Source organism: Manis javanica, chromosome 7, assembly GCF_040802235.1.
Source record: "Manis javanica isolate MJ-LG chromosome 7, MJ_LKY, whole genome shotgun sequence".
Lineage (NCBI taxonomy): Eukaryota > Metazoa > Chordata > Mammalia > Pholidota > Manidae > Manis > Manis javanica.
The window spans coordinates 7087037-7100387 of NC_133162.1; the positions used below are offsets into that span (position 1 = coordinate 7087037).

Below are 13351 nucleotides of genomic sequence, written 5' to 3' on the forward strand. Positions count from 1 at the left end.
TCGTGCTTAGTATGTGCCAGGCACAGCATTTATCTCATGATGTATTTTTCTCTTTTAATGCTTCGTAATTATTTCTTTCAGTAATGATAAGAGCCTTTTTCTTTAGGATTACATCCAAGAGTTTCCAGAGCCACATTCTTTCCTAGCTAGTGGCTAGTGGCCCATGGATTCCTTACTGGTTCTGAGTGTCCACCCTTCCTGCATCCATAGAGTGACCTGCAGGCTTTGGCCTGGGACGGGGGCTGATCGGAACCTGCCAGAAGCCTGCCAGGTGGGACCTGTCCCTGCAGTTTGCCAGCTGAGCCTCTGTCAGGTGCTGGTCACTGAAAACATAAGCCAGAGCATCCAACCAGCACTAGCCCTGAACCGGACAACAGGTGTTCCAGACCTGGCGCGGGTGGGCCCTTCCCATCCGTCCGGTGAGGTAGAGGCGCCTGTTCATGCACCTTGTTTCTTTTCTTCCTCAGGGGATCCGAGATGCACTCTGCTTACCCAACTTACAGATGAGGAAAGTGAGGCTCAGGGGTGGAGGGGTCTCTCCGAGGCCACACTGAGGAGGTGGTGGCAGAGGGCTTTGAGCCCGGGTCAGTCTGGCTCCTGGCCTCATGCTACCATTCTGGTGGCACCCTGTGGCGCCCTAGCAACAGACCTACAATCCATCCTTCCATGGCTACTGGCAGAGCCGCTTGAAGGTAGGGGAGAGTGAGGTCTGGCTGCCCAGGCCTCTGGCGGTGGCTGGCTGTTGCCGGCTTGATGGATGCCTTTGTTGAATTAGCCTGTCCTCGCAAGCCGCGCCCTTCTCGCCAGCTCCTGCCACCCCAGTCTTGTCGTAGAGGAAGCCATTTGCCCCGGTCTCAGGCATAGCTCTTCACAAAATCTGGAAGGCATCACCTCCTAGCTGGCCTTGAGCTTGGGGCTTCATCAGAGAAACTCATTAAAGCTTGCAGGCTGCTTGCCAGGGAGGTGAAATGCGTACTCCACTCCCCAAGACGGGATGGAAACCATCAGTCTAAATAGTGTTGAAGAGCAAGATGCTGCCCATGTGTCTGGGGCACTTGAGATGCAGGCTGGTGGCCCTTGAAGCTCCTTCTGGCAGTTTCCTGGGGGGCCCTAAGGGTTGTCCTGGCCTCACGGGCCACCAGGAAGGTCCTCTGTCCTCGGTCTGGCAGCCACAGGGGAGGTGGGCCTTCCGGAGGGGGCGGTCCCCGTGGAGGGCGTTGGTTGGCCAGGCTCACGCCAGCGCAGGCCTCCCATGCCTGTGCATAGCTGTGGGCAGGAGGGGTCCTGCCAGAGAGTTTCAGGTGGGAAGAGCATGTCTCCTCTCGGGGGCAGAGCACCCCTGGGGCTCCTGCCGCTCTGCACATTGAAGAAATTGGGTCCTGAGCTGGAACTGGCTAGGCAGGGGACACTCCACTGTAGTGCTTCTCTGTGGGCGTGCAGGTGCACGTCCTTCCCACCAGTCGGGGCTCCTGCTGTTGACACTGGAGTGTCAGCTCCCAGAGACACAGAACATCACTCACCTCCTTCAACCCCTTGACTCCACAGGTGAAGCCACAGGCCTGGGGTAGGGAGGGAACTGTGCTGTGGTCACCCAGCCCCTTGTCACTGGTGTGATAGGCTGGAACCAGATCTGAGGGCAGCGTCAGGCCAGGCTCCTCCTCAGAGCTCTCCAAAGCCCGTGGCAGAGAGGCCAGGGTCACAGCCCCTCTGCCACTCAGCAGCGGCCTGCACTGGGCACTTCCTGGTGCTGCCCAGGGTCTGGTTTCCTGCTTGTGCACCGGGTGCGAGTTGCTTGTTCTGCTCACGCCCAGGACTGGACACGGACATGCTCTGTGTGCGCTACCCCAGGGGCCTAAGCGCCGTATGCTTCAGCCCTACTAAGTAGAAACATTTGGGAACAGACGACTCCTCTCTGCTGCTGCCTGGCACACAGTGGCTGCTTCACAGGTGGGGACAAACGCAGGGTCCAGTGGGTGGAGGCTCTCTGGGTTGAGAATGGCCCTATCTCAGGTCATGCTGATGCTGGCTGGGGCTGGGGCTGGTATGAATGTCCTGAACGTGGTCAGCAGGGGCCACATAAGAGACTGTGGCTGTCCCAGATGTGTGTCGGTGCTCAGGAAGCCCGGCTTCTGCCTCACCTGGGGCAGGAGCCAAGCGTGGGCAGGGTTGCCAGCCGGCTCTGTGGCCTTGCCCCTCCAGAGTGGTCAGATCCCAGGGCAGGAAGTCGGCTGGCTTCTGCCTAGCCCTGCCCTGAGGATGAAGCACGGAGGCCCTGGGCTGGGGTGACCTGGCTGCAGCAGGAGAGTGGGGGTCTCAGCTGGGCCCCAGGGGGCCTGCTTGCTGGTTCCTGCTCTTGTCCGGCAGCCTGGCTTCCAGTCCTGGTGCCTGTGAGTCCAGAGCGAGCCTGGACCATAGCCGTGCCCTTGCAGTTCTCCCCCAGAGGCCCTCCTCAGCTCCATCCCTGCCTGTGCCATGCAGCTTGGAGGCCATGCAAGCTCAGGAGGATGCCAGGGCATGCCCTGCACTCAGCTCTGCCTTCCCGGCCTCCTGCTGCCTGACGGAAATAGAACACAGGAGCTGAGCGGGCACTCGGGGCTTCCGTCCTGGTAGCAGGCTGGCAGCAGGGCCATCAGAGCCTCTGAGGGAAGGGTTGAGGGTTGGCCTCGCCCCCTCTCCCCATAATGCAGAGGTAGAACCCAGGGCTGCAGGGACAAACGATTTGTTTTGCCTTTGCTCCAGGGTGCAGCTGGTGTGCTCTGCCGCTCTGACCTTTGCTGCTGCGGCCTCAGTTCCAGGTTTGGGCCGGAAGTGGCCTTTGAAGGGAGGTTGGGAGCCCAGCAGTGACCCTCAGTGTCCTACCAGCACCCATCAGTCCCCACCGTGTGCCTTCCTTGCTGTGGGAAGAGGTTTGCTGTCACTCTTGGTGAGGGTGGGAGGGTCAGTCTGGGGCACACAGGCCCTCGTTCGGACGAGCTCTTTGCTTTCCGAGAAGCTTCTAACTCAAATGCCAGTGGCTGAGGGAGACCAGCTTGATAAGGGGATTGGGGACATCTGTACTGGGGAAAGAGAGCCTGGAAACTGATCGTTATCTGGGGTGGTTTCTCATCTGGCGTGGTTTTCTCATCAGTAGGGGAAACATGAGATAAAGGAGAAACAGTGCCCTCAGAATCCAGGGTACCAGGGTTTGAATCTCAGCCTCACCACTCTAACCAGGTGCCCTGAGCCTCAGTTTCCTCATTTGAAAATGGGGATGATAATAATATACCTCAGGGTTGGTGTACAGCTGACTTACGCAAAGGGTGTGAAGCACCTATCGCATTTAGCCACACTGTTAGTGCTTGGCAAATGGTAGCTGTTACTGTCACAGTCACTACTGTCACCACCACCTTCACATTCATCGCTGCCACCACCACCATCACCTTCCATACCATTGCTGTCACCATCACTGTCATCACCTTGCATGGAGAGGCCAGCCAGAACACTCCGAAGACTGAGCTTCATGCCTGGCTCTTTGAGTCATAGTGGGAGGTAGCTGTCATCTCATGCGTCCTGCAGTGACCTGGGCTTGTGCCACCTGGAGAAGGCTCTTCTACCTTTGGCCTTCTCCAGCTGGTAGGCAGTTCTTCCTTGTAGGGAGGGTTCCCAGTGTTAGCTGCTGTCTCCTTAGTGCTTACTCTGGGAACAAGGCAGAGCCGACAGTATCTTAAAATTATCCTGTACTTAATTATATTACTAAGAATAAAATATCCTAGCTCCGTTAGGGAGAAAAGTCGTCTGGTAGATAATTATGTCGTCTATGCATGTCGCCAAATCATCTTAAGGCTTATAAAAGCCTTAAGGCTATAAATACCACAGTAGGTGGTGGAGAGCTGGGTACACAGGGGATGGGAGCCAGCCTCGGGGGAGAGGCCTTGGGGTCCTTCCCACCTATGCTCACTACCTGTGGGACGCTGGACAAGATATTCTGGGCCTCAGTTTATTTTCTGTTTCTTTGAAACACGTGGCTCATGAGACCTGCCTCGTAGAGGCATCATGAGGACTAAAGATACCCAGCGTGGCTCCTGAGACAGTTGCATGCAGAGGTGTTAGTTGCTTTTGGAGCCTGAAGGAACAGAAAGAATGAAGTGATGCTGCCCAGTGCGTGTCGGGGGACCACGACGCTGTCAGAGCAAGTTCTGGGGAGGGAGCTTTCGGTCAGGGTTCCTGCCGCCTTCCAGTCAGGCTCCGTTCATGGCAGGCGTCCTTCATACAGGTGCATCAGTGAGGACTCAGACTTCATCTGCAAGTTCACCCAGAACTGGGATTGTCCCGGTCCTTGCGGTTGTTGGGATGTTGGCAATACCCTGCCGTGTGCGGTGGAGGAAAACTGTTTTGGGGGAAGCAGCTGCTGACTCACGTGGGGGTGGGGCTGCCAGGACTGTCCTGCTTCCCACCACCGCCTTTGATGCCTGGGCCAACGTGCCAGACAGAACCCTCTCCACCCATGCCCCCATCCTGATCGGTCAGGTGGGTGGTCAGAGGGTGCCAAGCTGGTCCATGAACAATGCAGGGGCCTCTGCCAAGGTTGGCCTGCTGGTGTCTACTGAGACATTATTTTCCTCTAGGAAAACAACATGAAAACTTCCAATAATCAGGGCTGGTTAACAGGCTCCCAGTTTTGAGGACAAAAAGGTACAGAAGGTTCTAGCTGGAAGGGATCTTAGTCCAATCCTGTCATTGTACATCTGGGGAGACTGAGGCCCAGGGAGGCAAGGCCCTCTGGCCAGGATCACACAGCGAGGCAGGGCATTTTGACTAGCCCCGTCCTTCCTTCGCTCCTGCCACCTGCCCTTCCCACCATGGACCCTCTCCGGCAGGCCTGTAGCCGGTCCTGCGAGTGGGCAGGACATGCCTCTCGTCTCCCCTGTCCCACCCTGTCTCCTTGGCCCTTGCCCTGAGCCCCCAGGTGCCTCTCCTGTTGTGGCAAGCGCTTTCCACAGCTTTCTCCAATGACACTGCACATTCCTTAAGGGCGAGGATGGTGCGTTCTCTTCCCAGGGCAGCTTCCCACGGTTGCTAATCCCAGCCAGGCCTCTCTGCGGCAAAGGAGCCCCGGGCAGCTGGGGATGTGGCCGCGTCCCAGTTCTGGTGGCGGGACTTCTGACTGTGGGAGCTTGGGCGAGTCACCTAGCCTCTCTGAGCCTGTTTGCTCAGCTGCAAAGTGACGGGAAGATCACAGCTTGGCCCTTCCTGGCTGCACAGTTGAGGGATCAGCTGTTTCAGCGGCTTCTCCCATCTGAAGTCTCACGATTATTCTTGAGGTCTCTTGGCAGTACTGCAAGGAGGGGTGGCCAGAGACCATTATTGCCTTTTTCCAGACAGGAGGATGGGGGCTTAAGGGGGCTGGAGATGAGTGACACCTTTTCGGCAGGTGGCATGGAGCCAGGCGAGGGCACAGCAGGCTGACGCTCATCCCCCGCTGCCTCGCAGAGACCATGGGCTCATGCGCACCAGGCACGGCCGTCTGGTACGCAACGGGAAGCTGCCCATCCGCCCCTGCATTTTGGAGGTTTCCTGCTCCAGGCTTGGCCCTCTGTGTGTTCTGGCCTGTGGCCTCAAACTTGGGGTTTTTCCATAAACATTCTCAGAGCCTTGGAATCTTTGTTTCCTCCCAAAAGCTTGGGTACCCCCACTGCCCCCAGAAAGAGGGCACTTGAGGAGGAGCATGCTGTTTTCCCTGCAGGGGCAAGCAAATTTCAACCTCTGATGGAGAACCGAGATGCAGAAATCTAGGGTGGCAGCGGGGCCTCCTCGCACTCACAGGCATTCCAGGTGCATTTCCTGTTGACTCTCCCCTTACCCACACCCACTTCCTCTCCCAACCCTCACCCCACCCTGACTGCCCCGCCCTGGCTAAGAACTCAGCGCAGCTACTAACGGCCTCTGTCTTTGCCTCCCTGGCTGTCCTGGGCCTAGGGAACCACAGCCCCAGGACAGTGCCGTCCCAGGAGTCCTGAAGCCCCTGCTGTGTGTCTCTCGGGAAGCTGAGACTTCCTTCCCTCGGCTCATCTTCGGTCTGTCTTCAGCACTTCAGCAAGGTGCTGGCGGGCTACCCCAAGGGACACACGGGCTCTGCCATGGGTCCGTGTGCAAACAACATAGGTCTTCATGCTCTGCGACTCCGCTTGTCCTGGGCGCGCCTCCTGCAGTGGGGAGAACACACCAGCACTCTCCCCCCAGTCCCTGGGCATCCGTCCTGCCTGCTCCCAGCCTCCCAGGAGGTGATCATATGAATCACCCCTGCATCATAGGCTGCACTGAGTTAAGAAGGCAAGTCGGGGCTCACGTGAGCGGGTGCAGGTCCGCCTGCCAGAAGCAGCAGGAGACTGGGGGGAACCCCAGGGAGCAAGCATTGTCACCTGCACTGAGGGCAGGGCCCAGGGTGGCCACAAACCCTTGCATCCCCGGGGGACCTGATCTTGTGTCTCCAGCCCTTGGCCTAGTGTCCCCAAGGCCCAGGGTGGGGCAGAGGGACGAAGGGAGGAAGAGCAGGGTTGGGGGGAGGTACGACAGTGGGAGAGCCCCATTTGAGGGAGCTGTCTAAAGGCGGCTCCGCTTGTTCTAGGGTCCCTTCTGTGCTACGCTGTAGAGTTGTGTGTTTCCCCTCCCCTCTCCTGTCAGGCACTAAAGGCCTGGGAAAGGTGTTGAGCCCACCGGGGGGCTAGAGCAAACTTAGCTGGTCTGCACAAATCATCTAGCAAATGGCTCAGAGGCATAACGCTGCAGCCAGATCCCAGGGAGAAACACCGTCACGACAGGGCCAGAACAGGTCCTCAGCCTCGGCGTCACGTGCCGCCTGGGTAGTTCTTTGTGGAGGTCGGGGAGCTGCCCTGGTTGTAGGGTCCCTGCCCCTCCCCACCATCCCTGTGCCCAGGGGCAACATTGTGTTGTTGAGAAGCACTGGCTGGAGTGAGAGATCCTGACCTCCTGGTGGCTGCAGTCTGTGGGGCTCTGTTACGTGTCTGGCCTCAGACAAGAAATCTGATCCTTGTGAACTGGGTGGTGGCAAAGGAGGGGTACCTTCTCAGTGCCCACTCTGCTCGGGTGCCAGGCAGGGTGGGTGGGGCTGGGCGGCAAAGCGTCCTGTTACCTGAAGACACTGGGCAGGATGGGGCCTGCTGCCCCCCAGATTGGCCCCGTGCTTTCTGTTCTCTCCATCCCTGAGTCCATGTCCCAGGAGCTGCGAAGAATAGTGACACCGTGGGACGATTTCTCAGTGCACTTCTTCTGCCAGTTCCCAGGCAGTGCCAGAGTCTCCCCTGAGCCCCTCCAGAGAGGCGGAGCCGGCAGGCGTTCTGCCAGGCAGCTGCCAGCAGTGTGCGGTGCTACTTTTCTTGAGAAAAGGCGCCTGGGTCCTACTGCCAAAGCAGAGCCATCTTGCCCATTAATCAGGATTTCAGGATTCTTGGATTGATCTTAGCAACTGCCTGGCACAAGCCCTACTCGATTTACCATCACCTGTCTGCCCTCAGAGCTCGCCTCATTGATTGTCCATCCTTGGAGGCCAGAGTTGAGGTGGGGCACTGCCGCCACCGCAGCCCATCCCCAGCCTGGAGCCTGTTTCAGGGGCAAGGACTGAATCTCTCAGCCTGAGGAAGCACTTGGCTAGAATTAGTATCATTTTTATTATGAGTCTCAATTGTGGATTTTAAAAAACCTGAAAGAGAAAAAGGAAGCTGATCCCGGGTCCCAGATCTGCTAAGGAAGAGGTAGGGCAGGAGCAGGTGTGCCCACAGAGGGTGGTGGCACAGTCTGCCCTGCGTGCAGGCCTCCCGGAGCACCTGAGCTGGCCCAGGCTACCCCTTTTTGCATGAAGGGCTTAGCCTGGGTCCCTTCATGCCTGAGCTTAGCCTGGGACCCCCGTGCCTCCAGCACTTAAGGCGAAGCCTGGTGGTTGTGCACTGATAACCCGAGGGAGGTGACCAGTGCTGCTTCGTTGCCATGCGAGCCTGGCTTCTGCTCAGCAGGTAGGCATTCACACCTGTGAGTCCTCTTCCTTTCATTCAGGGGAGAATGTGAGAGGCAGGCCCTGCAGGATTCTGGGTGTGGTGTGGACCACCCATACCCACTCGGGGGCAGATGCCCTGGACAGTGCTGGGTCCCACAGCCGAGGGACTTGATACACCATCCCCTCTGTCTCCTGGCCTTCCAACCAGAGGAGGCTGTGGCTGGAAAACCACCAAGGCTGCCCTCCTCTACCCCTCCCCCATTTCCATTGCTGGCCCTGCCATCACCCACCCCTTGGGTCAAGCTCTCACCTTGGCTGATCTCTCCAGATCCCCTCTCCTGATGCCATCTGGGAAACTGATACCACAAGCCTCTTTGAGCAACCCAGGGAGGTTGTCTGTGGCCTCCCTCTGTGGCAGAAACCCCTGAGCAGTGTGCATTTCTGAGATGTTCCTGGGGGAGGGCCTCACCCAACAGCTCCCCTACCCTGGCAGTTCGGGGGAGGGTTGCCGAGAGTGCACAGGTCAGCTGGAATTAACGCGCGTTTTGCGAAAGAACAGAGCTGCCACCCACATCTGCATACATTGCTGGGCTAGGAACTGTCCTGGAATTCTGAAGGGCACTGGGAAGGGGCAGTGAGGGCCCCTGTCCTTTTCTGGGGTTCCAATTTGCCCTTGTAGAACCAAAGCTCCCTGGTCTGCTTCTGAAGGGGCAGTGGCCACTGGGGAGCGCTATGGTCGGTGGTCACAGCGTTGGCTGTCCCTGGGGGAGATTATGTGTGAGCCATGCACTGTGCTAGTCCAGCAGCTCTGCAAGGGAACTTTCATGATTGCTGCTTTCCAGCTCAGATAGGCCCAGAGGGGTGAGGACTGGGCCTTGGATAAACAATTGGGAAGTGACCTGGGTCCCGTCATCCCCAGCTGTGACTGTCTCAGTAGCCAGTGAACCCCAGCAGGCTGCTTGCTGTCTGCTGGGGATCCTGAGAGCACGGGGTGGTGATCCACCTAGAGGCATGTCAGCCCTGGAGCAGGGCTATGTAAGCTGCAGACCAGCCCATTCCCATCTATACCACATTCACCTGTCTTCCTGAGCAGGTTTGGAGGCCTCTGGCACACGTAGGGAGCACTAGAATGTTCCAGAAACCTGAGGGGCCAGTTTTTCCCAGGGGCAGATGCCCAGGTGGACCCTACTCCTTCCAGAGACCTTGTGCCCCTGAGGATGGGATGACGTCTGAAGGAGATCCATCCTCCCAGTCTGCCCGCCACCCCTGGAAGAGTACAGCCTCTGTAGAGGTCCTTCACATTCTGAGTCTTCTGTCTTCGCTCCTTCCCAAGAGCTGCCTGGGAGGGACCATGGTTTAATTAGCCTAGTGTGGGGATGGCGGCTGTAAAGCCCGGGGGAGTGAATGTGTCTGCCTTGCTTTTGGAAGTGCTGCCAGTGGACACAATGTAGCTGTAGGAATGAAAATGAGGAAGAGAAAGGCCCACAGGCTTGGGTTTTTAATTGGCCCCGTCCTCCCGGCCCTGAGCCCGCCTGCTGGCCCTCCCAGGGCTCTGTTTGGGCGGCCCGGCTCGGGCTGCGAGTGATGGCGCCTTTCACAGCTTCTGACTGATTTGAGCGGACCCGTATAGATTGCTGCAGCCCCTGCTGAAAGAGTGCGGCGCAGTCTCCACGCTGATAAAGCCCGGGAAGTTTTATCAGCCACCTACGAGTGGTGAATAGCGGTAGCTGCTCAGGGCCCCGAAAAGCAGCCTGGCTTCAATGGTCCCAAGGCCCTGCCACAGAGAAAAGATTTTTCTAAAGCTGCAATTAATTTTTCCCCCAATCAATTGGAAGTTGCTTTCTTGTGTTCAGCCGGGTGAGCGGGGTGCTTCATTCTGTGCTTCCCCGTTAACCTGAGCGCTCTGGCAGTTGATGTTTTTCTCAGGAGACAGAGAGAGTGGCTGTATTTCTCATCGGCCATCGAGGAAGGGATGCTTTTGTTTGGGTTTTGTGTGTATCACTCTTTCTCTAAGATCATCTCAAGCTAATAGTGAGAAAAAAAGGCATATGTGAGTGATTCTGCCTCGACAGGTCCCACAATACCTTCAGGAATGCCAATTTTTCTTGCTTTCACAAAAACACTGTGAGGTCTCACTTAGAGGGGACAATGGCGGAGATTAAACAGGGAGGGAGCACAAGCGAAAGCAGAACGCGAAAGGCGGCTTGGCCTGGCCGCCGGAGAGCTTTGTGCGGCAGCTTAAAGGGGAATATTTTGGCCTCGCCCTCACCCTGCTGGAACAATTAGAGGGAAAATTCTTGGCTTATATTAGTTTTGCAGTGAGAACCAATTTCAAGGGCAAGAAAGAGAGAAGGCCACCCTTTCTCTCAGGAGTCGGTCTTGCATTTCTGTGACTGTAAATAGTGAATATACATGTGTCGGGAGGGGGTTCCTGACCCACAGGACTTGGGGTCCCTTGTTTGGGACATTGCTACCACAGGACGTCAGCCTGGCTGCTGCTGTGTGGCTGCTCGGGTCATCTGCAAGCACCTGAATACCCATCTACCTGTCAGGCCACAGGGGGGGCCCAGACCAGACCTCCTGCAGTGGGAGGTGCCAGGCCTGAGGAGGTGGCATCTGGGGCCCTGTGGGCTCTTCTGACACCCCGTCTGTTGTAGCACAGTCACTCTGCCCCTCGATGCTGGCCTGCTTTTTCCATAACTTCCAGGAGAGACGTTGGTGCGAGAGGAGGACCCGTCACTGAGTTGGTGCACGCGTGTGGCTCCAGCTTGCCTCCCTTTTTTTTCTGGAGCCCCAGCCTCATTGGGATCCCGACCTGCTTTGTGGCAGTTGCCAGAAAGCCACAGCAGGGTCCGAGCGGCCCTGAGGAAGAGAGTAATGATGGCTCTGTGCCCTGAGCCTGCCCAGCACTGCCACTGGCTGCAGTTGCAGTGGCCTGCCAGGGAGGGTCCCCATGGCTCATTCTCCCTCGAGGTTTGCAGGGTGGGGAAGGGGGGACATGTAGGGGTGTGTGTGCATATGAGCATGTTGCACATGCATGTCATTTTCAGGTAGAGAATGGCCTTAGGCTCCCACCAATGTTCAGTAACCTTGGCTGGCTCCTCAACTCCCTAGGCCTCAGTTTCCTTGTCTATAAAGTAGAAACACAGACACGTGCCTCCTAGAAGCCCTGGGGGAATGAATGAGGCTGTAGTGCTAATTCCGTAGGGTAGAGGCTGGACTAGTGGGTGCCCAGGTAAGGGTGGGGTCAAGTTACTATTATCAGCTTCTGTTTTCTTAAGACCCACCTACTTGCTTGGAAGACAGGGTAGAGAAGGAGCCCTCTTCTGTGGTCTAGGGGCTTCTGCTAAGGTCATGGCTCCCACAGGGATTTTAGACCCTTATCTCCTGAGGCCCCTGTGGCTCTGGGCTCAGCTTTCTGGTGAACCCGGGCTTCTGCCAACCACATGTGATGCCTGGCAGCTCCTTTCTGTGGCGGCCGCTTACAGATGGAAGGGGGGCACTTCCCCATGGGTTCTGTGCTTTTTCCAAATCAACAGACATTTCTGCAAGAGAGAAGTAGGCCCATTTTCTGACCTGGGCTCAGCCAGTGACAGTCTTAGCCAGAGGCTGGGGCCTAGAAGCAGAGGCCGGTCTTCTGGATGAAGGCGTGTCCTCTGCTCCGCCACACGGCCTCACCCATCTGGACCTGCGTGCCGCTGGGAGCAGGGGCCAGAGTCAGGCTCCCCGAGTCATCATCATCAGGCATTGCAGGGGCTGTGGGGTGGCGGAGCTGTGGGACCCTCAGGAGGCAGTCTGGGGGTCGATGCGTGCTGAGGGTGCTGTCCGTGGCGCTGTGCTGGTCTCTTTTGTCTTGTGGCCTTGCCTTCTCCTCTGGGCTTCCATCCTTTCCCCCAACCCATCATTCATCACCTGGGGGTGGGCCGCAGGGAAGAGTAACGTCCTCATGGCCTTTGCCCCTTTCTCCCACCAGGCTGGGGGCCTGGTCCCACCTGGATCAGCCCGGCACCCCCTCTCCGCCTCCTGCCCGGCTGTGGTCTTGCCGGCGTTCTGCAGGCCTGTCCTTCGCCTCTTTCTCTCCTTTCTGTGCTTGGATACGCACACCCCACAGCAGACCGCCGGGTCCAGATCCTCCCGCCGATGCCATGCATGGCCGTGGCAAGCTTCTGAGCCTCCAGTGAGTACAGCGTCGCCTACCCTGTTGTTGGGAGGGTCCGGGGGGACGATGCCCCCGAGCTCAGGGTAAGTGTTTGGTAGATGTTTGCTCCCCTACCATCAGAGGCCCCACAGCTGCTAGGACACGAGAATGAACCCCTAGAAATGCCCTTTGTTCCCGGGACAGGTGTCCAGGGGGTGACGGGTAGAATTTACGGTAGCTTACTTCGTGGGTCTGTTTTCTGTTCGTGAAGAACTGTCTGCATTTAAGAGTGATTTGGGGCCTCTCCAAGCCCTGCACACCCCTCCGGGCCATCTTGGGGCCCTTGTCCCAAGGGCCTTTGGCTGTTGTTCTGGGATTTTTTTTTTTTTTTACCAAGAAGCATGTGAGGATGGCTGGGAGCTGCGGAGTGGAAACTAGGTCGGGTTTCCATTCTGAATTCTGTTTCCGGCAGCAGCACAGGGTAGTGCAGGGGTTCAGGGCACGGGCTTGACCAGCCGGAGCCGGGGTGGAGCCTGCCCTGCCCCACCCCTCTGTGGGAGCTGGCGGAGGCAACCCCGGGCTGTCTGCAAGTACCCTGGATGCTGGGAGAGCCTGTCTTGGGATCAGATGCTGAGATAATGGAAGCGAGAGGTCCACCCAGTGCAGCCCCGGGGCCTCCACCGCGGGTGCATCAACTTGGACTGTCTGGGCTTCCTGATGCCTTGAGATGCGGTACTGTGCTTGCATGTCTGGCCAAGCATTTAAACAGGCATGAACCAAAGAGAAAAAATGGGAAGGGAAAATATAAGCCTGTCAGGAAATTCACAGGTATGTTGAGGCGCGTCCCTGGGAAAGTCAACGAAGCAGGGGCCCGCCCTGACCAAGCCTTCCTGAACCACGGTCGGGCCTCTGAGTGGGAAGCATGTTCTGCCGGCACACTGAGGCCTTGAACCGAGGCTCCACGCTTTCCCTTGGGAGGTCCATGTCTGGATCCCATTGTGGTGCTAAGTGACTTGTGCAGAGTCACTCAGCTAGAGCGGCAGACCCTTCACTTCTGTCTCTCTGGTTGCAAAGAACATGCCCAGGGCTCCCCACCACCACCACCACTCTGTTGAGGACAGGGTCCCTTTAAGGAAATATCCCCAGGGAGTCTGCTCCTGACCCAGGATCTGTACCTCCTGCCGGGATGGGTTTGGCCTGGTCCTGGTGGAGAACACAGACCCCCC

General features: G+C 57.6%; 1 protein-coding gene across 4 annotated transcripts in view; it reads left to right on the forward strand.

The window, feature by feature from the left end:
- Positions 1 to 13351, forward strand: part of FAM53B (family with sequence similarity 53 member B) — a 109346-nt gene that overhangs the window by 46534 nt on the left and 49461 nt on the right. Inside the window, exon 4 of one of the 4 annotated variants that reach the window (XM_017647864.3) lies at positions 11961 to 12164. The exons of the other annotated variants lie outside the window; for them this stretch is intronic. Coding sequence (XP_017503353.1) covers positions 11961 to 12164 — 204 coding nt within the window. The remainder of the gene's footprint in view (positions 1 to 11960; positions 12165 to 13351) is intronic. 4 annotated transcript variants of the gene reach the window in all.